At 43.6% G+C, this 23,508-nt stretch overlaps 1 protein-coding gene across 2 annotated transcripts in view; it reads left to right on the forward strand.

The window, feature by feature from the left end:
• The window catches only part of SYT5 (synaptotagmin 5), a 241,548-nt gene that overhangs the window by 211,707 nt on the left and 6,333 nt on the right, over positions 1-23,508 (forward strand). For both annotated transcript variants that reach the window (XM_083162650.1, XM_083162651.1), the window contains 3 exons: positions 2,403-2,570; positions 17,319-17,436; positions 21,455-21,588. In XM_083162650.1, coding sequence (XP_083018776.1) covers positions 2,403-2,570; positions 17,319-17,436; positions 21,455-21,588 — 420 coding nt within the window. The remainder of the gene's footprint in view (positions 1-2,402; positions 2,571-17,318; positions 17,437-21,454; positions 21,589-23,508) is intronic.

A 23,508-nucleotide genomic window follows, 5' to 3' on the forward strand; every position in this document is an offset into this window, starting at 1 on the left:
TATATATATATACAAAAAACATGGCCGTATAGAGAACTATTGATCACCTGCACTATGTCGGTTGGGTGTTTAAGCATGCCTCACTGTAAATACCTGCATTAATAATGTCCCAGAAGGGATCATAGAGGGAGGCAAACCATATGGGTTTGGGTGCATCACCTTAGTTAAATATACAGTGCACATTAAACAACAGGCTTTTTATAGTGAGTCGCTACCTGATATTGCTTTGCAATCCCGTGTTGTGTCTTGGCTCCTGCACAACATATAGAGTATTATTGCACTCAATCTAGTAATGACAGCAGAGGGCACACAATCACTTTTCCAGTATCTGTTTGGTCTCATTCAATGCACAGTACCTAGAAATGCTTCTACTGTCGGTTGCATGTAAAAGCCAATCAATTTAAAAAAGATATATTTGTCTGAATAGAACTTTTTATATACATCCAAGAAATATAGGGCTCTACTTCCCAGCTAATACTAAGGGCCCTACTTCCCAGCTAATACTAAAGGCCCTACTTCCCAGCTAATACTAAGGGCCCTACTTCCCAGCTAATACTAAGGGCCCTACTTCCCAGCTAATACTAAGGGCTCTACTTCCGAGCTAATACTAAGGTCCCTACTTCCCAGCTAATACTAAGGGCCCTACTTCCCAGCTAATACTAAGGGCCCTACTTCCTAGCTAATACTAAGGGCCCGGTACTTGTGTAGTTTCACGGCGCCAGCATGGCGCCGTGTATCTGAGTCCCCTTGCGGGGCACGCTTCGCGCGCCCACGCTGCGGGCTCGGTGGCTCGCTACGCTCGCCACGCTATCTAAAATCAACTCCATGCCAACATGGATAGTGGGGGTATAAACTATCCATGTTGGCATGGAGTTAAGTTAGTTTATTTTAGATAGTTTGCTCAGCGTAAAAACCGGAAGTAGCAGGGCGCCATGAAACTACACAAGTACCAAGGGCCCTACTTCCCAGATAATACTAAGGGCCCTACTTCCCAGCTAATACTAAGGGCCCTACTTCCCAGCTAATACTAAGGGCCCTACTTCCCAGCTAATACTAAGGGCCCTACTTCCCAGCTAATACTAAGGGCTCTACTTCCCAGCTAATACTATAAAGACGAAAAAGAACTCAGAAATATAACATCATTAGATTATGAATATGCATTACTGTATGTCACAAGTAAGCCGGATGTCAGTGCCTATGTTTGTTTTTTTGTTTATTTATTAACAGTTCTACTGTATAGCCCAAATATATAATATATTACACTGAATATGTCATCCTTCACAACAGCCTCAGTGGAGTTTACAGTCCGAGTTCCCTATGTACTGCACACACACTATGAGAGTGAGTTGGATGCTGCCATTATTGCATATGCAATTTGTGCTAATACCGCTAAAAGCCCTTCCCTGGTGTAATGTATCTGAATGTGCAACAACTGAGGCGCCCACTCTCAGCACCTTTACATGCAGTCATTGGTCTCAACAAGAAACCCTGCAACAACCCTCTGCACAGTGCAGAATCTCTGTCAGAAAAGGAAAGCTGACTTTGGCAACATGATACCATAGACTTTCATGGTAACATCTAGGGATGCCAATCTCGGGCATTTTTTAAATCCAGGGATTGGACTCCCTGATTAAAATAAATCCCCGGACGCCACACACATGCTCCTGGGTTGCCTACCCTCCCGGAATGGCCGGGTGGGTCCCGGATATCAGGTCAACCTCCCGGCCCCCCGGAAAGTTAGGCAACCCTCCCGAAATCTGAGGCTTGGGGGTCCCCCCCTCTGTGCAATGCCTGAAATATCGGCAAGGCATGACTGGGGCGTGGCCACGAGGATGCAATTGCATTGGCCATGCCCCCACACTAGTTATCTGTTGGCCACCCCGCCCCCATTCCACCCTGTCAGTGGCCCCGCCCTCCATGCCTCACTGTACTGGCTGGCTACCCTCCAGTATTAGGCAACCCTGACATACTGATACGGTACGGTCGGGAGTAGGGGTGCTTAGCGGTGTGAGCCCGGGATTGCTGCTAATGCAGGCTGCCCGGCATTAGACTGCACATCCTGCCAATCCCAATCCCAGGGTTGGTCACCCTAGTAACATCCCCTTACTCGGGGGACCAACAGCGTCCATAACCACAGCAGTTGGAATCCCTCTTAGAAACTCTTAGCAAAGCAAAGATAGATAAGTGCAGAGTTACATGTAATGGCATTTTCCATTAAAGAATGTTTCAGTCATTGACTTAACTACTAGGTTTCTAGAGAAAGAAATGTAAATTGCTTTACCAGTAAGTCTGTTCTTTTTAATAAATAACTGTTTTGCATATTAAAGAAAGAGAACGGGAATGTTACATTTATAATTCTTCTGTTTTTTCCTTTCTTTGAATAATTGCTTTTCTGTTTCCAGATTCCCTATGCAGAGCTTGGCGGGAAGACATTAGTGATGTCGGTGTATGATTTTGACCGATTTTCTAAACATGATGCCATTGGAGAGGCCCGTGTACACATGCACAGTGTGGACCTGGCTCATGTCATTGAGGAGTGGCAGGACCTTCAATCTGCTGAAAAAGAAGAGGTAAATCCTATAAGGAACTCTTATTTAAGAATGTATTCATTAAAGCCAGATACACACTAGATGACATATTACACAAATAGTCTGTTAGCAGCCATTCATTACGACTTAAAATTGTCCAGCACTTACCCACTGCATCTCTAGGGATGCACACTCGCTAGCGACATCCCCTGGATTTTGAACATACTGTATAGCTCAATCGCCCTCCATTGCTCAGTTGATACAAGTCATCATCATTACGTGGTAAGCAAAGGCAAAACCAGGGTTGTTTCCAGCTGGCCAGAAACCCCCCTTCCCTACGGCCTATCCAGCTGGCACATGCCCAGTGGCAGCAGATTTACTGCCAAGTCTGCTGTGAGTGCGCCGGAGTGCTCAAGTATTGCTCCAGAGATAGAATATGGTAAGTACCGTGCCAAAATGATTAGCCCCACATATGTCTGCACCAGGGCTTAAAGTGGTCATGCAAAGGTGGTGGAACTCATTTCTCTATGACACCGATTTACCCCCCCGCCTCCCCTCCCCCCATTAGGTAGAGACAGGGCCAGTGGTAGGGTATCTGGCATCCCCCTGCTAACTAGAACTCTATTCTATGAGAATTACTGTGCAAGGCCAATGTGTAGGTAAAAATGTTCCAATTCACCGTTAGAGGTGGTGGAACTTAGTTTCTTCCCTTTCCCCCATACTTTAACCCCTGGTCTGCACCTTGTTTAGAGCAGAGTATTGCTTGTTACATGCTAATTATGCATCCATCATGGGCTGGGACCACACTAATATCAACATTTGGAAACCTCCCACAAGAAATCTTGCATTTTGCCCCTGGTAAGTATTGAGCCTAATTGAATTCAGCCGTATGATGCAGGTCAGGGGAGCTAGGAGGGGGTAGGAACAAATGTGTTGACAGAGGGAGTGTTGCACCAGCCTCTATAGTTGAAGCCGGATTTTTAAATTGTGAAGAGGAAACACTCCTACATCATGCATCGCCACACAACCCCAAAGTACATAGGCAGTGACCTGACAGTACTAATTATTATGATGGAAAGAGGTAAAAGGAGGAGAGCAGGAAGCCACGGACTTCAAATTTAAAAGTAGAAGGAACAGGGTCCCCAACAGCACAAAATAGGAGGCTCCTGAAACACGAACATGGATTGTCACACACATATCTGTATGAAAGCATATTCCAACATTTAGGTTTTATGAATCAGTGCGGTGTGCCCTGAATCTCTTTTTATACAAATGGCCTTTTTTTGCATCTACTTTACGGATACGTCCCTATGCATGCCAGCACATGATTTTTTTTTAATTTGCAGCATCCCCAGTGAGTAATGAGTCCTTATTTACCTTTAAATTAATAGGCTCCCTGTAGAGTGCGGCTGCTGTATTTTTTCCCTGCTGTGACATTACGTTTTTCCTATTTATTCTCTGTGTTATGAGTAACTCCAGGTTTAATCACCAATTGTGTGATCCCAGCTGATTTTCATACCTTTCTCACTTGTATTCCAGGAAATTGTAATAAGAGAGCTGTTAGTGGCCAGAAGCCCTCCCATGCTGCATTACATTTATCACATATGAAAAGATTTCAAGTGCTACAAAATTATTTTTTATAATTTGTTTCTTTAAATTGTAATTTTAGATAATGACTAGCGTTTTCCTGCGGCTGTGCTTACATGGATGTCTGTTATTGCTCAGTGGAACTTATTGTGCCCATACACTTGTGCGATTAGATGCGATGGGACATCATCGCATCCGATCCCATCGTACATGTTTTTATTAGCACCCAATGTCAGCTTTCGCATGCCATCGAGTGCTGGAAGCGGGCGGCAGGAGGGCTGGCTTGTGGCAGTAGTCAGCCGCGGACGGCAGAATTTTAAAAAACCTTTCCAAACACTGGGCAGACTTCAGGGGTGAAATGTAATAGGATGAGAGATTCAGAAAGTGAGAGATTTGGTAAGAAATCTCCAGTTTTTTTAAAGCGGCAATCATTTACACTGCAAAATCAAACTGGTTTTGCAGTGTAAGTGATTGCCACTTTAAAATACTGGAGATATCTTACCAAATCTCTCACTTTCTGAATCTCTCATCCTATTACATTTCACACCTGGTTGGCAGAAATATGGGGGGAAAGGAATAGGGTTCCCCCTGTATTTACAAAACCTGCACTGGGAACAGTCCCTGTTCCAAAAATATGAGGGACAAAAGCAGTATTGGTGCCCCATATTTTGGAATCAGCACTGGGCTCCAACAATCAGCAGTGTAATGCCACAGTTAGGGGACACTTATATCCCCGGCCAAAGTATTCACCAGTGAGTGGTCAACCCTGGCCGGGGGGTCCCTGGGGGAGTGGGGACCTCCCAAAAAAGGCCCTCCCCAGGCCACTCCCTGAAAGGGGTGAAGCTTTGTCGATATTCTCACTTGTGCAATCGGATGTGATGGCATTGTATGTGCTTTTTATCCATCACCCGATGTCGCATGCCACATTTCGCATGCCATCGGGTGCTGGAAGAGGACTGGCAGGCGTTGGTGTAACGAAAGTGGGCAGCAGATGGACTGTATGCAGCAGTAGTCAGCTGTGAATGACAGAATTTGAAAAAAAAAAAAAAAAAACATTTCAAATAAGTGGGACTACCACCACACGTCAGTCCTCCTCCTGCCCACTCCACTCCAGAATTTGAAAAAAAAAACCTTTCAAAATATTGAGCAGCCCACTGAGGGCCATCCAGTCTTTTGAAAAAAAAAAAATTCAAATTCTGCTGCCCGCTGCTCACTGCCGCCGCTTATCAGTCCTCCTGCTGCCCATTCCACTACACTTCATAGATGCCGTATGAATACACATAATGGTATCTTTAAGGATTCCTACGTCCTTCCTTTCTATGTTGGTGTTTTTAGGACTCCACAAAGCGTTTATATATATGTATAAAGAGAACAATTATTGTACAAATGAATAACCTCTTATGGGAACATGTGGAGCAGATAAAGCATTATCCTAACTCTTGCGATGCGTATGTATGCATAAGGCACGACAATTTATACATTTTTGCATGTGTCCATGATCCTATTAGGATGGAACTTAATCAAATCTGTCTTTTCTTTAAGAATGGGCACTTTGGGGAGGGAACACTGCGCCAATATTGCAAAACCAGGGAACTGTATCATGGGAGTGTCATAGGAATGTATCTAAAGCTCTCGTTTGCTTATGATTGGGTCTCCTTGCTACATGCAGTATGTCTTCCGGATTCCCGTCTGTTGTGCCGGGTTACCATGGAGATGATGACACAGGTGAGAGCCATTGACGTCATCTCTATGCGGCCCTGTGTCGGACAGCGGGATCAGGGGAGTGGCGTCTTGGGGAGGAGATGGCGCCATAATTCCTTTTTAAGGTAGTCTGTTTTGTGAGTTTTGTATCTGTGTCTCTCTTGAGAAAGGGTTTGGAGCCCAGAAACAAGACGTTGAGGTAAATAAAGACACTTCATTGAAATACTGCTGCAGTGATGTGCTGTTCCTTGCTGGGAACCTTGCTGTGGATAGATAGATAGATAGATAGATAGATAGATAGATAGATATATAGATAGATAGATAGATAGATAGATAGATAGATAGATACTGTATACAAATCTCTACTTTTGAAAACTAGTTTCAGGGAGATTATGGTTGGTAGTAGAATTTTGCACAGCGCCCCATTGAGGGATGTGTCATGCTCCACCCAAAGGGCGTGTCTGGTTCCATATATGGAGATATTGTAAAAAGATTGTGAACGTGGCACCTAGAAGTGTGGTTGTGTACTGCTATATCTGAGAGGAATCTTTTAAAATGACTTATATCCAAATGTAGATGAGCCCCAAAGCCGTTATTTAGAGCTACTATACTTGGTAAAGTGCTGGGAAATGGCGCTGATGATTCAGTGTAAATGTACCTGTCCCTCGTTCCTTTTTTCCCCATAAATATAACAGTGTAATGTGGGCTAGGTGAAATGAGGGAGATTGCTAGACTAATGAGGGAGAGAGGGATATTGCTGCTGTTTCAGGGAGTCTCCTGCAGAATGCAGGAGGATAGGCAACTATGCTCTACTGTATGCATGTATATACGGTATGGCCACTTGTACAGAAGTGAGAGCAGCCCTCCAGAGAGAGGGCACTCCTATAACTCCACTCATTCGTTGCTGCAGCTTTATGACACGCATCAGCTGAATGGATTCTATTTAGCTTTATTGTGTAGTGTATTTCTTTTTCTATGCCAGTGTTAGTAATACTATGGCTATTAAGTGTTTTAGATGCCAAGCTTCAAACTGCTTTAGAATGAATGATTAATCTATTACTATTATGACACCTATGAATTATGGATTGACCTGTAATTGCGGACAGTCAGACAGACGATTAGATTTAGACTCATGAAGTCATCTTACAAAGGAGTCTTGCATAGAACCATTTTGCATAACAAGCACTACACCTTGTGGTCACAGCAGAATCTGTGCTGCTTTGTTCTTCTTTTCTGGTTCCAAATAAAGGGCCTGATTCAGATTCACTCACTAAGCTGCAGTTGTTCGCTGCTTAGCAAACAGATAAACGCCACCCACCGGGCAAACCAAAGTCTGCCCCCCACACCCTGCGAATCCCCTCAGAAACATGCAAATGGGGGTGTAAGCTGACGCATCCATTTGCATCCGAGCGTATGGGGGGAAAAAATAAGATTTTCTCCCCATTTACAAATAAGTCAGTCTAGACTGACTTTTATTTAGCTCGGACATGTCTGATAACAGGATAGACGCTGATATCACAGTGACGTCACCATGCTGACGCTGACATCACCATGCCTGCATTCGCATGGGGCCTCCCAGCAATTTTCTGGGCACACCTACCGTTTTTGTGGGCATGCCCCAGAAAACTCTGGGTGTCCCCATGCCCCAGCCCCCCGTCCACCCCCTGCCTCGATGTCTGCGAATGCCGTGGTGACTGTCATAGTCGCCAAAGGCATTCGCACAGTGGGGCTGCAAATGCGCATAATCGCGCATACACAGTCCCTAAACTATCGGAACGGGGCCAGATTCGCTTGAATGCAAATGGTTGTGTTCTCCAAAAACTTACGTATTTTATGAGGAATAACATAGAAACAAAAATATGTGTTTCACTAAAGAAAAAACATATTCTGTGTGGTTACAAAATAAATAATCCCAAGACTGATCTGTACTTATAATTGTTAATGTAATAAAATAGAACATGGCTATCTAACAGTTCCTAAGACAAGGATCTGTGAAATATATGGCCCAGTCCATATATCAATAGTATATGACTGCATTCGCAAATGTACCGTTACGTATAAAGCAAATAATTACTGAAGTCTTATCCCTTTTGCTATTCAAGTTCACTGATCTTTAAACAATAAAAAAGCCATAATTTGAATGAACTGTTTCTAAGAAAGTTGAAGAACTGTTCTTTAAAAACCGATTTCAATGGCGCTGCTGATCAAGGTTATACGGTATGACAATTAAAAAAAATACCCTGTCAATGTTAAAATGGAATATTTAAATATCCTGTGCTTCAACTAGGCGCAGCTCAATTCACAGCAGTAATCACCCATATTGATGGAAACAAGTGCTTCTGATTGGGTTAAATATGTATCAATGGATCTTAATGTCATCCGTGAATGTTTGTCTTCCAGGAGGTAAAGTCCTAATGATGTTTGTGTACTCTTCTCACCCCAGAATTTCTTCATGGAATCAATCCATTTCTTGGTTACCTCAAAAAACATAAATACACCACTTCTCATAGTACAAATCAATGGGTATAGATGCAGGTGATCACGAATAATGATCTACTGTTAGTTCGTACTCCTTCTCCAGACCAGATTGACAGTGTAGATACTGGAGTTGTGTAGTTCTCATTGTTCTCTTTCAACATTTTTGGTGACCAGGGTGCCCAGCCGTGCAATGGGGCAGTAGCCAATAAGATAATGTTATACGGTGTCAACATGTGATCTGCCTTCGCTCCTAAATTTATTATTCCCCAAACCAGCAGAAAAACAATGACATGAGGCAAGGTGGCCACGATACACACCCCGCCCGAGTGATAATCCCGCCTATGTGCCTGGCTGCAAATGCTTTTGCAGCCGTTCGCATGAGGGGAAAACCACTTGGAATCAATCACCATTGAATGGTTTTTCCCCTCTGTTTGCAGCACTGAGTAAGTCTAGACTTTACCCGACGCTGTGAAGGACGTGGGAAGAAGGGGGCCGCTAATGACATTAGTGGCCCTCCCTCCCAATGGCATGCCCAGAAAATGCATGGCTACCGCTTCTGAAGGGTGTCAATCACCCAGCGAGCAGTCGGTGAAGGCTAGCCTTCGCTGGTTGTCTTCGTACGGAGGGCACGTGCATGCGCAGTCATCTGATAATCACTTGTGCTGCAAATTTGCAACACAGCAAACAGGTCTGAATTGGGCTCTATGTTCAAGCAGTCGCAGATCCAGAAATTTAAGGAGGTGAAAACATTCCCTAGATAAGTCCAAGCACCTCATAGTATTTTTCTACAACTGTGACTAAGGTAAAGGTTTTAATGCCTTGTTTATTTTTCTGTTCAGTATCTGTTAAAGTGACCTGGAGAAGCCCAGGAAATAGTATAGAGAACTGGTACTTGTGTATTATCACGGCGCCCATCGCATCGCATCGCATGCCACTAATTAAGGTATGCGATGGGACCCGATTTGAGCCCTTCCCTGGGCTTGCGTATACAATTTTAATATCGCGTCGCATCGCATGCCATTATAATGGCATGCGATGCGACGTGATCATGCCCGATTTGGGCTTATTCCCATGTTAAATGCCCCCCCCAGACACGATTTTTAATTGTATACCCACCCTGATGGGTAATGACTTTGTTAAATGCCCCCCCCCCCCATTGTTAACGCCACCCCACTATCAACGCCAACCGGAAGCGTGGCGAGCGCAGCGAGCCCGCGAGGGGCGGCGGTACGCAGCCTCCGACCTTTTCATATCCCCACTATCCACGTCGGCGTGGAGTTGATTTTAGATAGTGTGGCGAGCGCAGCGAGCCACTGAGCCGAAGCATGGCGAGCCCAGCGTGCCCAGCGAGGGGACGCAGAATATATGTAAAGTCATCCGCGTCCCCTCGTGCTCGCCACACTATATAAAATCAACTCCACGCTGACGTGGATAGTGGGGGTATGAAAAGGTCGGAGGGCGTTTACCGCTGTGCTCGCCACGCTTCGGGTTGGCGTTGATAGTGGAGTGGTGTTAATAATGGGGGGTGGGGGGGCATTTAACATAGTCATTACTTATCAGGGTGGGTGTACAATCAAAAATCGGGTCTGGGGGGGCATTTAACATAGTAATTAGGCATCTGGGTGCCTGTACAATTAAAAATCGAGTCCAATCACGTCGCATTGCATGCAATCACTTCGCATGCGATGCGACGCGATTTTTTTGGTTGTACAATGCCCTACGATGGAAAATGTGGGCACCGTAATAATACACAAGTACCGGAGAACTTACTAACAGTAGAATGTTTTTGTGATCACATGCAACTACTGTATACCCATTGATTGCACTATGAGAAGTGGTTTACTTACCGGTAAGTTTTAAAGATAACCAATTATTAGATTAGAATGGAGGAATTCCGGATTAAAAGAACATCAACGTCATCCGAATTTATCTTCCTGAAAGGCAAACATACTGCATATGAATGATATTAAGATCCATTGATATGTTTATCCTCATCAGGAGCACTTGCTCCAAGTTTTTTCTTATTTACCCCACCCTGTTGTAACTTTGAACACTATGGGTTTTATCGCAAAAAACTGCCATTTTCGCACGTTTTCCGAAAATCGCACATTTAGAGTATGCCAATTGTGCCTAAAAAAATTCACAGTTTTTGCAGCTATTTCACACATTCTGCAGTAGTGATTTTAAGTCACTCCAGAATTCGCATCCAGATGTTTTCCCATTATAAAGTATACAAATTGCCAATTTAATGGGATGCGAATTCAGGAAAAAGTTACTAAAAATCGCCACACAAACAGACCAGGTTGTGATGGGCAATTTACATACAGATAGTGGTAGATGCTCAAATTAGTTCAGTAATACCATTCAGGTGCATGCAAGGGAGGGGTTAATATTGAGTAAGTAAAACAAGACATTGGTGCCCCCAGCACACTGAATGGTATTAGTAACCAATCTTGAACACTACATGATAATAGAATTCAGAGATATTGGTTACATATACCTGCGCAGGTGTATGATATGCCCCCAAGCCACGTCAAGGCTTCTCTGTATATTGGGGGTCCCTAGAGCTATATCTAGGTGCAGGGTGTGGCACCCCAAAACCTATCATAAGCTAGAAAGCCCAGTGCAGTGAGAGAGATAAAATAAAAAATGAAATGTAATTAAAATGAGAGAGATAGTGTTATATTTTTGCAGATATGCGTCATAAAAAGTTTAAAAGTTTAAAAGCCAACTCCTCTGCATAACAGTGCTGCCTCACTTTGGCCCTTATTCTGGTTGGTGCGGTAATATCTGCGTGCGTTTGTGCCGCCGATGTTTTGTGTCTGCGCATGTGCAGAGGCGTCTCTGCGCATGTGCGAGCGGAATGCACGGCCAAATTCCGCATGAAATGTGTACACTACGAACAGGGGGTGGAGAGGGGCGTGAAGGGCTGTTTGGGCTCATTACCATATGCATACACCCCGCGTTTCATGGGCGTTCCCATGAAAACGCTGGGCGTACGTATGGTAATGCGGCCGTGACGCACGTGTAGGGGGCGGACATATGCCATTGCCAGATGTCAGCTGCCCGCCCAGATCCCTGCTTTTGCACGGAGAAATGCCCGTGTGGTCTGAGGTTGCGGGAGCTGACGGACCACTCGGTCCTGCATTTGATGGTCTGCGACCATCGAATGATGGGGGAGGTTCCCTGAGATGGAGGAGGTGTATTCCTGAGAAATATACGTGCGGTCCGTTCGGACAGCTTCTTACCGCGTTCGGACGAAGTTGGCGATCCATATGGAAGGCGGAGTTTAGGACGCACGGTCCTGGCCGCATATTCGGAACCGGTGGCACCGATCAGAATAAGGGCCTTTGTGACTATTGGTTAAACTCAGTAGGGATATATTTGTTGTTGAATTGTAGTCTTTTTAAACGCATGTCTAATTTTCTGCAGCAGTTAATAATGCAAATGTTAATTTTGCATTGTCACATCAATATAATAAATGTCACATGCCATCGATAGGCTATAAAAATGCCATTATACCCACACAAAAGCTTTCTTGGTACGTGTGACTGCCAATGGAGATAATCTTCTGCAATTCTGTTTCTGCTGGGAAATCACTTATTAACATGAAAACGATTCATATCTTGGCACAATTTAGAAATTATCTATGCTCTGGCACACTATAAGAAAATACATGACATCCAGCTCTCTATATACAGTAATTACACCATTACTGTTTCAATCATTTGCATACTTTAGTCATACCTCCCAACTTTAAAGGCATGGTAGGAGGGACTCTTGCACGTGCCAAAGACACACGGCAGAAATATGGGGTCATAGCCTGGTAACAAGGGGCGTGGCCTATAAATTGCTTCACTCCCGCAAGGCGGTTCCCTAAATTTGACACTGTGGTGGGCATGACCAGCGGCTCTGTGAGCCGTTGACCATGCCCCCAGCACCTCTGCCTGCTGGAATAGACGGTGTGCATATGCGCACATCATCTATTCATCAGGTGCAGGGGAGACTCCCAACTACCCCACTCTCCCCCGCTGCCGGACACTGCCGGCCCCAGGCGGGATGCAGGAATGTCCCGAAAACCAGGACGGTCCCGCGGAAAGTGGGACAGTTGGGAGGTATGCTTTAGTTATACAGATGGAGCTCTCGTCAGACCGTCCCTGCTGGTGAGAACCAGCAGAGAGGGACTCCATCAGAATGGGATGCGTGTGTCTCACGCGCACGAGCGTCCCAGTCTATCGGTGGCTGTGCGGCGGGACCCTGCCCGTCTCCGCTTCAGGAAGTTGGGCAGGGTTAGGGGGAGGGGCAGCGATGGGGACCATTGGTGGTGGCAGGGGAGGCAGCGGACGGCGGCGGGGAGCTCCATCACCACGACGGGGGCTGCCAATGGAATCGCCAGCCCCTGCAAAGATGGAGCTTGCTCCATATGTACCTGACAGTGTAAATGAAACATTGTGTGTGATACGGTCTAGTGGTGCAGTGTGCTACGTGCTTAAATGTGGCTACACGCAGATTTTCAGGTGCAAATTCAGGGGTAAATTTACTAAAGCTTCGAAAATGAAAAGTCCATAGCAACAAATTAGATTCTATCGATCATTTTTTAGGATGTAATAGAAAAATGATAGATATAATCTGATTGGTTGCTGTGTGCAAAACCACCTCTCAAAAGTTTTAGAAGCTTTAGTAAATTTACCCCTTAGGCCCGTATTCAATGCCTGTCGAGGGGGGTTAAACGGAAAACAAGCGACCGTCGCCATTTAACCGCCGCACCATATTCAACACTCTCAGTGAATCTTCGCTGTCAGAGAATGGCGATATATTCCTCCGAACAGAGAGGCTCGCAGCTAATGCAGGGAGCATGCTGCAATTAGCCATGAGCCTCACTGTTCTAGCCGCCGAACGCGCAATTTCCTACTCACTACAAAAGCCTAGTGAGGGAGAAACGGCATGTGCAGGAGTTGAACTCTGACCATGCGAGCTGTGACAACGAGCAGTCACCACTGCTCGCTGTCACAGCTCGCAAAAAGCATTGAATATACCCCTAAATGTCATCATTCAGCATGAATGAAAACTGCCACTGAAGCTTTTTCAGTGGGGGGAGGCATCTATTGTATAGTTACGCTCCTAAGCAAACCAACATCCCATGTTTGGGAATACCCTATTAAATTAATATTCTATTATTCTATTTTTACACATGAATGGGGTTCAGTATGATTTCCCGACATTCAAATTATGGACAGTCAAAATACCAACAAGCAGTAGACAGTCAATATACTGACATGTTGAAAATACCGTCATTCATTATGCTGCCATCGTCAAAATAAGGATATGGTCAAAATGCGTGCGCCAAAATGTAGGAGCGTGGGTTCGTAGGGAAGGGGTGAGTACTCCTGCATATGCCCACAGTAGTTGCGCTGCTTATACATAATGCTCAAAGTTGCCAACAGTAGTAGCGCTGATCATATGTAACGCCCACACCAGTTGCCAAGAGTAGTAGTGATGCTTATACGTAACACCCACACCAGTTGCAGACAGTAGTAGCACTGCCTATACATATGCCCACACCAGTTGCCGACAGCAGTAGCACTGCACCAGTTGCAGACAATAGTAGCACTGCCTATATATATGCCCACACCAGTTTCTGACGGTTGTAGCACTGCCTATGCATATATGCCCACACCAGTTTCTGATGGTAGTAGCGCTGCCTGAACATATGCCTACACCAATTTCTGATTTTAGTAGCGCTGCCTATACATATGCCTACACCAATTTCTGATTTTAGTAGCGCTGCCTATGCATATATGCCCACACCAATTTCTGATGGTAGTAGCACTGCCTAAACATATGCCCACACCAGTTTCTGATTTTAGTAGCACTGCCTATACTTATGCCCACAGCAGTTGCCGATGGTATTAACGCTGCCTATATACATGCCCACACCAGTTGCCAACAGTATCGCTGCCTATACATATGCCCACACCAGTTGTAGACAGTAGTAGTGCTGCCTGTACATATGCCCACACCAGTTGCCGACACTAGTAGCGTTGCCTATACATATGCCCACACCAGTTGCCCACGGTATTAGTGCTGCCTATATACATGCCCACATGCCCACACCAGTTGCCGACACTTGTAGCGCTGCCTATACATATGCCCACACCAGTATGTGCAGAAATGTGGATGTTGCCAAATAGTGATTTCCACACTTCAGGGTTACAAGCTGTAACCCAGTTTCTATACATAAACAGACCCCACACCACCCCACCCCATTATTTGAAAAGTGTCTCAATATAAAAAAAAATATCATAATTAAAAAGATATATTATAAACCTTTATAATAAAACACACTGTTTCTTCTGCACCCGTTTGCTTTTTAAATATTCTCCAGTCCTAAAGGAGGGTCGGGGAAAAGACAGGGGAGAGATAGAGGATATGAAAGAAGAGGGGAGGAGATAGAGGGGGCGGAGTGTTGAGAACTACACTGTCCTCATAGACAGAAAAAAAGAAGGGGAGGCGGCGCGGCTGAATGTTCATCATTAGATTGACAGGCGCAGCAGATAGACTGGTACAGGGAGAAATGGGTAGGGGCGGATCCAGAAGTCCAGAGTGCGGACCCTGGGGAGCTGCTCGCTGCCTGTCAAAATCTCTGACAGGCTGCGGCAGCCAGGAGCTACTAGAATAAATTATATGAAGCGCACCGCGTGGGTTGTACAGAGGGCTGGGGGAAATGGGTGCCTCTCTTTGTTTTATGGTGCCGCTGCCTGTATGCCTAATGACAACTGACAGGCACATAAGGGTCCTTCCGCTAAGTAAGAGAGGGCTGCTGGACTCGGTGCACAGTGTAAGTGTAACATGGACCAGCTCTTCATGCTGCCTACCCGCACTCATAATAGGTGCTGCTGAGTGCTGCCCGGCTGAATTCTCCCACCACCCCCTCGCTAGCATGGCAAGGGGATGCATACGAGAACACATCCCCTTGTATGCATCCAAAGGAGAGAGAATTAATTTGATGGTCATCATTCCACCCCAAGGGTTACGTCAGCAGCCCACCCGGAGCAGGCATTGACCCATCCTCAAGTGAACGCCCATCATTTTCATGGAGATACCCATAAAACCCTGGGTGGAACCCTGCTGCCGCCCCCTGCCCGCTCCCGGCCCTCCCTGTCAGGAGCAAAAAGCTCAGCGAGTGTGAAAGTTGACAAAGCCATTTGTTCCCACAAAACCCCCACCACTGGACACAGGGTCAAATTCTGGTCTGATTCAGAATGTGAAGGTTTGTCAGTTGAATGTCCACTAGTCTCAGGAACTAAACATAGGCCCTTATTCAGATCGGATCGCAGTACAAATATGTTCTCAAAATGGGCAAAACCATGTGCACTGCAGGTGAGGCAAATGTAACATGTACTGTATACACAGAGTTAGATTTGTGTGAGTTATTTTGTTTCTGTGCAGGGTAAATACTGCAATTTAGATTTCAGTTTCAACACACCCCACCCAAATCTAACTCTCTCTATACATGTTAAATCTGCCCCACCTGCAGTGCACATGGTTTTGCTCATTTTGAGAACAAATTTGTACTGCAATCAAATCTGAATAAGGGCCGTAGTGCATCAGAGAACCCATACAAAAAGTTATATAAAATGTAATTATGCCTTATGATAAGGGTTTCCGTATATGACAGTGGTTCCCAAACTGTGTGCCATGGCACCCTGGGCACTTGCAGGGGTGCCCTGGGTTGGTGATCCAGGACATATTAAAATTATTTATAATTAATGTAAGAGGCTAAACCAGCACTAGTGGCTTCCAATCATAACATATGTGGACAAACAGAAGCAAATCCTGTCCCTCACCACATAACTGTACCTAAGGATGATATAAAAACAATTTATTTCATTTTGTATTTTTTTTCTAAAGTACTCAATAAGAAACTTTTGGCCTTTGATTTCAGATAGCTACTGTATCATTATATTGCTTCAGCTGAGACATGAGTGCAGATTAGTATTTTCATCTGCAGAGCCATTGGCACTAACTATAGGGGGTATTAAATAAATGCTGGAAGATATTTATGATAGTTGGACATATATTCCAGGACTCGCTTCTGCAGTTCCTACTTGTTTAAAAGTCAGATCTGCTTTGTCAGAAACAGATGCTAACCTGATGAATTAGTGTCTGTTTTGGACCAAAAAGACGCAGATTTGCTCATCCACGTCTTTTTCAACTTTCGGAATGTTTCCAAAAGTCAGAAGATCGAAAAATTACATTGAATAGGTTGAATCAACCTATTCTTGTCGAAAATGGCAGATATTTCCAACAATCGGAAATATCGTCCAGCATTGAATACCCCCATAGAGTTCTACCATAGTGGAGAACATGGGGCCTTGGAGATGGGAGAGGCAAAATTTGATCAGCCGGGGTCTATGCAATTAGCCCCTTGAGCCAGCAGTATTGTGGATTTTTTTCACTTGCTCGAGGCAGGAGAAAAAAATTTCACAATAAATTACCCATTTTTGAGATTGTGGAAGCATAATTTGATAGGTCCAGGATTTTATCCCTGATCATATATGTTTTCAGCCAATATGTGGGATTATTCACTAAAAACAGGGTACAATCGAATTTCCCCATAATTACGATCAGACAAAAATTGCTGAGAAGTCAGATTTGTCATCTGACAAATTTCTGAAGGTAATTGAATACCCCCTATTCATACAGGGAAATGCAATACACAAATAGAATACAAATGGATATCATGGAATTCAAAACATAAGTCACAGATTGCATTACTTATTTCATTCCTCTGTAAAGCAGTCAGTTTTGCCACAAATCTTCATTTACACCAAATAATACAAGAAATTACATACTGCACATTTCTAATTACTTGCATTTTTATACCTAGACTGTCCTTATGCATATTATGTACCGTAAGTGCGGATATTTTTCATTTTATCCACTTTATCTATATTATTTAGGATTAATTCTCCCCAGACCTCACATGATCAGTGTCTAATGTTTGCAATATCTTCTTTACAGCAAGAGAAGTTGGGGGACATCTGCTTCTCTCTGCGATATGTGCCCACAGCAGGGAAGCTCACTGTGATAGTGCTGGAGGCCAAAAACCTGAAGAAGATGGATGTAGGAGGACTGTCAGGTATGTTATCTCTCTCTCTCTCTCTCTCTCTCCGAGCTGTCCCCATTGTGTACTGTATGCTCAGGGCCGGTGTAAGGCTTCCTGGCACCCTAGGCACATCTACTGCCCCCCAACAACCCCACTCTTCACCCATACCCACTTTCCAGCCCCTCAAGTGAAAGCGTGGAGGTGGCGTCTTAGACGTTACACAGCTACCACCTGCATTAAGTCCAGCAAGGATTACTTCCTCATAAAAATCCTTAATTTGGTGATAAACCAACTTGGTGGCACCCCAAAATCCTGGCGCTATAGGCAGCTGGTTATGGAATATTAGATTTACAATGTCTACAGTTATATGGTCGACAACTAATGGTCGACAGGGTCAAAAGGTTGACAGGGTCAAAAGGTCGACAGGGTCAAAAGGATGACATGGTCAAAAGGATGACATGGGTCCAAAGGTCGACCAATAGTTGTCGGCCTCATAACTGTCGACCTAGAGTCAATCTATCATGAGTTCGGATATCTAGGCAGTTGTCTAATGATAGAGCCGGTCCTCTGTATAACACTCTCATGCCACTCATACTATTGTATATCACATTAAGACAATAGGATAGTCATACTTGCCTACAGTACCTGACCCTCTCCATGAGGAAGAAAATGCTCAGCTCCTGGACTTCCCTGGTCATGTATGATTGCCATCACCTGTGGGGAGCTAGGTAATTGATAAGAAAGGTGTTTCACCAAAGGTGATGGTTCTGGTGCCATCACCACAGGTGATGGCACCTGAACCTTTTCAGGGCCCTCTGACTGTGGATCAGAATAATGTTCATTTGATCCTAGAAGACAATTATAAACAAGCTTTCTTAAATTGTTTCCAACCAATAGAAAATTATTACATTTAAAGAAATAACTTTTTTAAATTATAGACTCTATAGAGAAAATAATGTATTAATGTATTTCACCCATGAACAACTTAAAGTACATAAACCATAGATATCAGATTCACATTGCAGATCATACAACATCAAGATTTCGACTGCCTAGTGGCCCCTTTGGGTGCCAGCTGAATTTGTCAAAATAGGTGTGATGTCATGATTATTGTAGAAAACAAAATACTGGAAACCCCTATAAGCAAAAGGTTTAAGACTGGAAACCCTTATACACAAGGAGTTAAGACTGGAAACCCCTATACACAAGGAGTTAATACTCGAAACCCCTATACACAAGGAGTTAAGACTGGAAGCCCCTATACACAATAGGTTAAGACAGGAAACCCCTATACACAAGGGGTTAAGACTGGAAGCCCCTATACACAATAAGTTAAGACAGGAAACCCCAGTAGTGCATGCAGGGGGGGGTTTCTGAGTACCCAGAAACCCCCCCAGGAGTCTAAGGGCCTTAGGTGGAAAGTTGAGGGTCCCCTCTTTCCATGGGTATAAGAATTTAAAAAATCGGCCCTTGAGAACCGGAGATATCTGATTTCAAAGCATTGATCCCCATTCAAGCCTGTTAATTGCTTTTTCCAGTCAGATATTTCAGGTTCTGTCCAACATAGAGTTTTTCTGAGAGTATATTCCAAAAGCTGGGACTCCCTCCCTTTGATGGACACTAGGAGCTTGTCTCTACTGTTCCCAGAACCAGAGATATCAGCTGGTAACTGCTCCAGCTCCACACACCTGGTATGTAGTTTTATATGCTCATTGGCAGATTGCTCTGCCTCCTGAAATCTGATCCCCTAGTCCCCAATGCCATTTGGTAGGTGGGATTCTCTAGTTTTTAATTCCAGTAAAATCTAAGAAATATATTTTCGAGAACTGGAGATATCTGCAGTCAAGCAAGCTGTCCTCCCACCAGAAAATTATGAATAATAACCCCACTCCACTATATATATTTATTATTATTATTATTTATATACATTTGGTCTATCTATAATACTTTAACTGACCCGGCTTTGCTCCGCTCCTCTGGAAACCCCCTTCTGAAAATCCTGCGTTTGCCCCTGAACTCCTATACACAAGGAGTAAAGACTGGAAACTGCTATACACAATAAGTTAAGACTGGAAGCCCCTATACACAAGGAGTTAAGACTGGAAGCCCCTAGACACAATAAGTTAAGACTGGAAACCCCTATACACAAGGAGTTAAGACTGGAAACTGCTGTACACAATAAGTTAAGACTGAAACCCCCTATGCACAAGGAGTTAAGACTGGAAACTCCTATACACAAGGGGTTAAGACAGGAAACCCCTATACACAAGGGGTTAAGACTGGAATCTTATTATACACAAGGAGTTAAGACTGGAAACTGCTATACACAATAAGTTAAGACTGGAAGCCCCTATACACAAGGAGTTAAGACTGGAAGCCCCTATACACAATCAGTTAAGACTGGAAACCCCTATACACAAGGAGTTAAGACTGGAAACTGCTGTACACAATAAGTTAAGACTGAAACCCCCTATACACAAGGAGTTAAGACTGGAAACTCATATACACAAGGGGTTAAGACAGGAAACCCCTATACACAAGGGGTTAAGACTGGAATCTCCTATACACAAGGGGTTAAGACTGGAATCTACTATACACAAGGAGTTAAGACTGGAAGCCCCTATACACAATAAGCTAAGACTGGAAACCCCTATACACAAGGAGTTAAGACTGAGAACCCCTATACACAAGGGGTTAAGACTGGAAACCCCTATACACAAGGGGTTAAGACTGGAAAGTCCTATACACAAGTGGTTAAGACTGGAAACTCCTATACACAAGGGGTTCAGAACGGCACACCATGACAATATTCTCAATATTTTGGGGTCACACACACACTTTTTTGTTTCCTTCTCATGAAGACAGGGTGTGACCCTGAAAGCTGATGATGATGATTATCGATGGCTTCACCAGGCAATAGCTATTGCTGCTTGGAAGATTTTTTTCTAAAGGGGGAAATGCCCTACCTCTGGTTCTAGAAACTAAACTCCCTTAAAAGTAAAATATTGATCATTAAAAACAATCTTCTTCGTAACTGTACAAAAAGAACAAGTGCCCGATTAATATCAGGTTGTGAGACAACCTTGAAAAGAAATCTCTTGTCCAACCCATTTTTATACCCTCTGATCCCTAGTATCAGACACTACAGACACTACTCGGTAATATACAGTATGTTTTGCAATGGTATTTACCCGTCAACCACACAGTTGGCATACATGTGCCTATCTTTACGTAAATATGTATACAGTGCTGATTACGACTATAGCTCTAAAACCTCATTACTAGAGACAGGATTATATTCATTTGCATATTTGCATATACTTATGCGGGTCATAGCACTGCTTTTCCCTGATGCTGCTGGCCAGGTAGTGGTAGAGTGTGCAGGCTGGGGCAAGAATGTGCGCAGTGTGGGGAACCTTGGATGTACACTATGTCTGACACTGCTCTAGGCTGCCAATCCATGTTGATAAAAGTCAGTCTAGGCGGATGCCATTACGAAGCTCCTGAACCTTTGCCTGCCCCTGGACTGGGACTTTACCCCAAGAGAAAGACTTGTGCAGCAGAGGAGATGGGCAGAAGGGTTGTGACATCACGCGGCGTGGAGGAAATGCCATGTCACAGTGAGTATGCGGCGCAGGGAGGAAGCCTTCCACTGCGCCACCCTCACATGCTATGATGACATTTGATCCATCGGCGCTGGAGATGAGGGTCCATATACTTGATGAAAGAAGAGCTTTGAACACTGCAGTATGCTGTAGCAGCCAGCATACTGACATCTGCAGATGCTGTGGGCCTATTTTTGAGGTTTATTTGCAACTAATTGTATGCTGATTTTTAAATAAATAAGTTAAACATTACTTTTTTATTATTTAATGTACCATATTTTAACACTTTTCATGCATATTTTAAGTATTTTTCATGTATATTTGCATGCATATTTAAAACTTTTTTTGTTGCATATAATCCTGTCTCCACTCATTACATTCACTTGGTCTACTCGTGTGGGTTTATGGCAGTTGTTTTAATTTCCCTTATTTCATATATTTACTAGATCCATATGTTAAGATTCATCTGATGCAGAATGGCAAGAGACTCAAGAAGAAGAAGACCACAATTAAGAAAAACACATTAAATCCTTATTATAACGAGTCATTCAGCTTTGAAGTTCCATTTGAGCAAATCCAGGTGAGATACATGTTAGTGAACATACCTTTGTACCCAGAGCCACCACATGCAATATTTTTTTAAGGTCGTTTATAAATGTAACTTTTCAAAAGATTTAATGACTCTTATTATGTGTATTCATGATTTATTACATAATCTGATCAGTATTACAGTGCTGGGTATACACTATCTGATATGTACAAAGCCTGGCATCGTCAGTAATGAAACCAGATGGGGAAGACTGCATCAGCAAGGGAGGGTGGAGCATGTAGGGCAGACGTAGGGCAGACAAAAGATATTGCTGGTGACACGAGAGAGTGTGCTTTATCAGTGACATAGAGGGAACACACTACAACAGTGGTAGCCAACTCCAGTCCTCAAGAGCTACCAACAGTTCACATTTTCCAGACTACCTAACGGCTGCAAATGTGCATTAGTTACTCACTGACACATTTTAAAAGATCCACAGGTGGCGCGAATTACTTCACTTGTGATTCTGTGAGGAGATCTGGAAAACATTTAACTGTTGGTTTCTCTCGAGGACTGGAGTTGGCTACCCCAGCACTAGAAGAATGATGTGCCCTATATGTCAGCCCGACAAGCCCTATCAGACAACATATCATCTAGTGTGTACCTGGCTTTAGGCAGATACCAAATCATGAATATTTGATTTTATGCAAGGAACCAGCCCAACCCACCCAGCACCCCCAGGCAAAAATGTGAAAAATGTTGTACTCTCAGACACGGCCAATAAAAGCACTTGCACAACAGAAGGAGCAATCAGAACTTATACTGCAAAATTGCATCTTTTGACATATTAAAAATAAAAACTTTAATGTTCTAATCTACTATGTTTTCTTACTATTGAGGTTTTTTTTTTTTTTTTTGGGGGGGGGGATACTCTATAAAGGAGCAGGTATACCTGCACATTTTTTCTTCTATCCCTGGGTACCAGCTACATTTTCCAATTAGTTGCAGTTGACTCCTTCCCTTGGATCTACACATGGTCATAGTCAGGGTTATGCGACATCCCTTTTATCACAGCTAAAGGGACACCACAGTCGCTGCCCCAAAACCACCTGTGTGCTTGGGTGGCTTGGGGAACATCTGATTACACAGAAAGCTGGATAATAAGCATTGGTATTGGACAGTTAGCATTATTAGACAGTACTATACATCAGCTCTTGAAGTAAAAAGTAGCGTTAGAAAACATTTAAATACTTATTAAGGGGATTATTAGAATTTCAATTAAGCCTTTAGAACAATGCAAAGTGGAGGCACCTCGATGATTTTCTGTTGGAGTCCCAATAGGGTGGGATTTGTGTTTTGATGTTTTAATTGGATGCAGTACACATTTCAAAATATTAATATTCACGGGGCTTTTTACAAATGACATAAGCTTTTTTAACATTTTTATAAAAAAAAAAACTAAAATTTTCACTCTTTATAATCTAATTTTAAGTTCATATTAATAAACTGAACAAACTATGTAAATTATCTTTAATTATAATATTTTTTATTCAGTGCCATGTTTATGACAATTCAATTTTTAAGCTTCGTTACATGGGGCCTTATTTTGGTTCATTCTTTCTGACAAAATCCTTCTTAGATGGGCAAAACCATGTGCACTGCAGGTGGGGCAGGTGTTACTTGTGCAGAGAGAATTAGATTTGGGTGGGGTTTTACTTCAAAGTGAGATCTATATTGCAGTGTAAAAATAAAGCAGTCAGTATTTTCCCTGCACAGAAACAAAATTACTCACCCAAATCTAATTCTCTCTGCACATGTTACATCTGCCCCCCCTGCAGTGCACATGGTTTTGTCCATCTAAGAAGGATTTTGTCAGAAAGAATGAACCAAAATAAGGCCCATGGTGACATCTAATGCAGCCTTGGCTTACAGTCAGAAAGGACTAACAGGACTGACAATTTGGGTACAACT

Source organism: Crinia signifera, chromosome 19 (genome assembly GCF_055691185.1).
Source record: "Crinia signifera chromosome 19, ASM5569118v1, whole genome shotgun sequence".
Taxonomy (NCBI): Eukaryota; Metazoa; Chordata; class Amphibia; order Anura; family Myobatrachidae; genus Crinia; species Crinia signifera.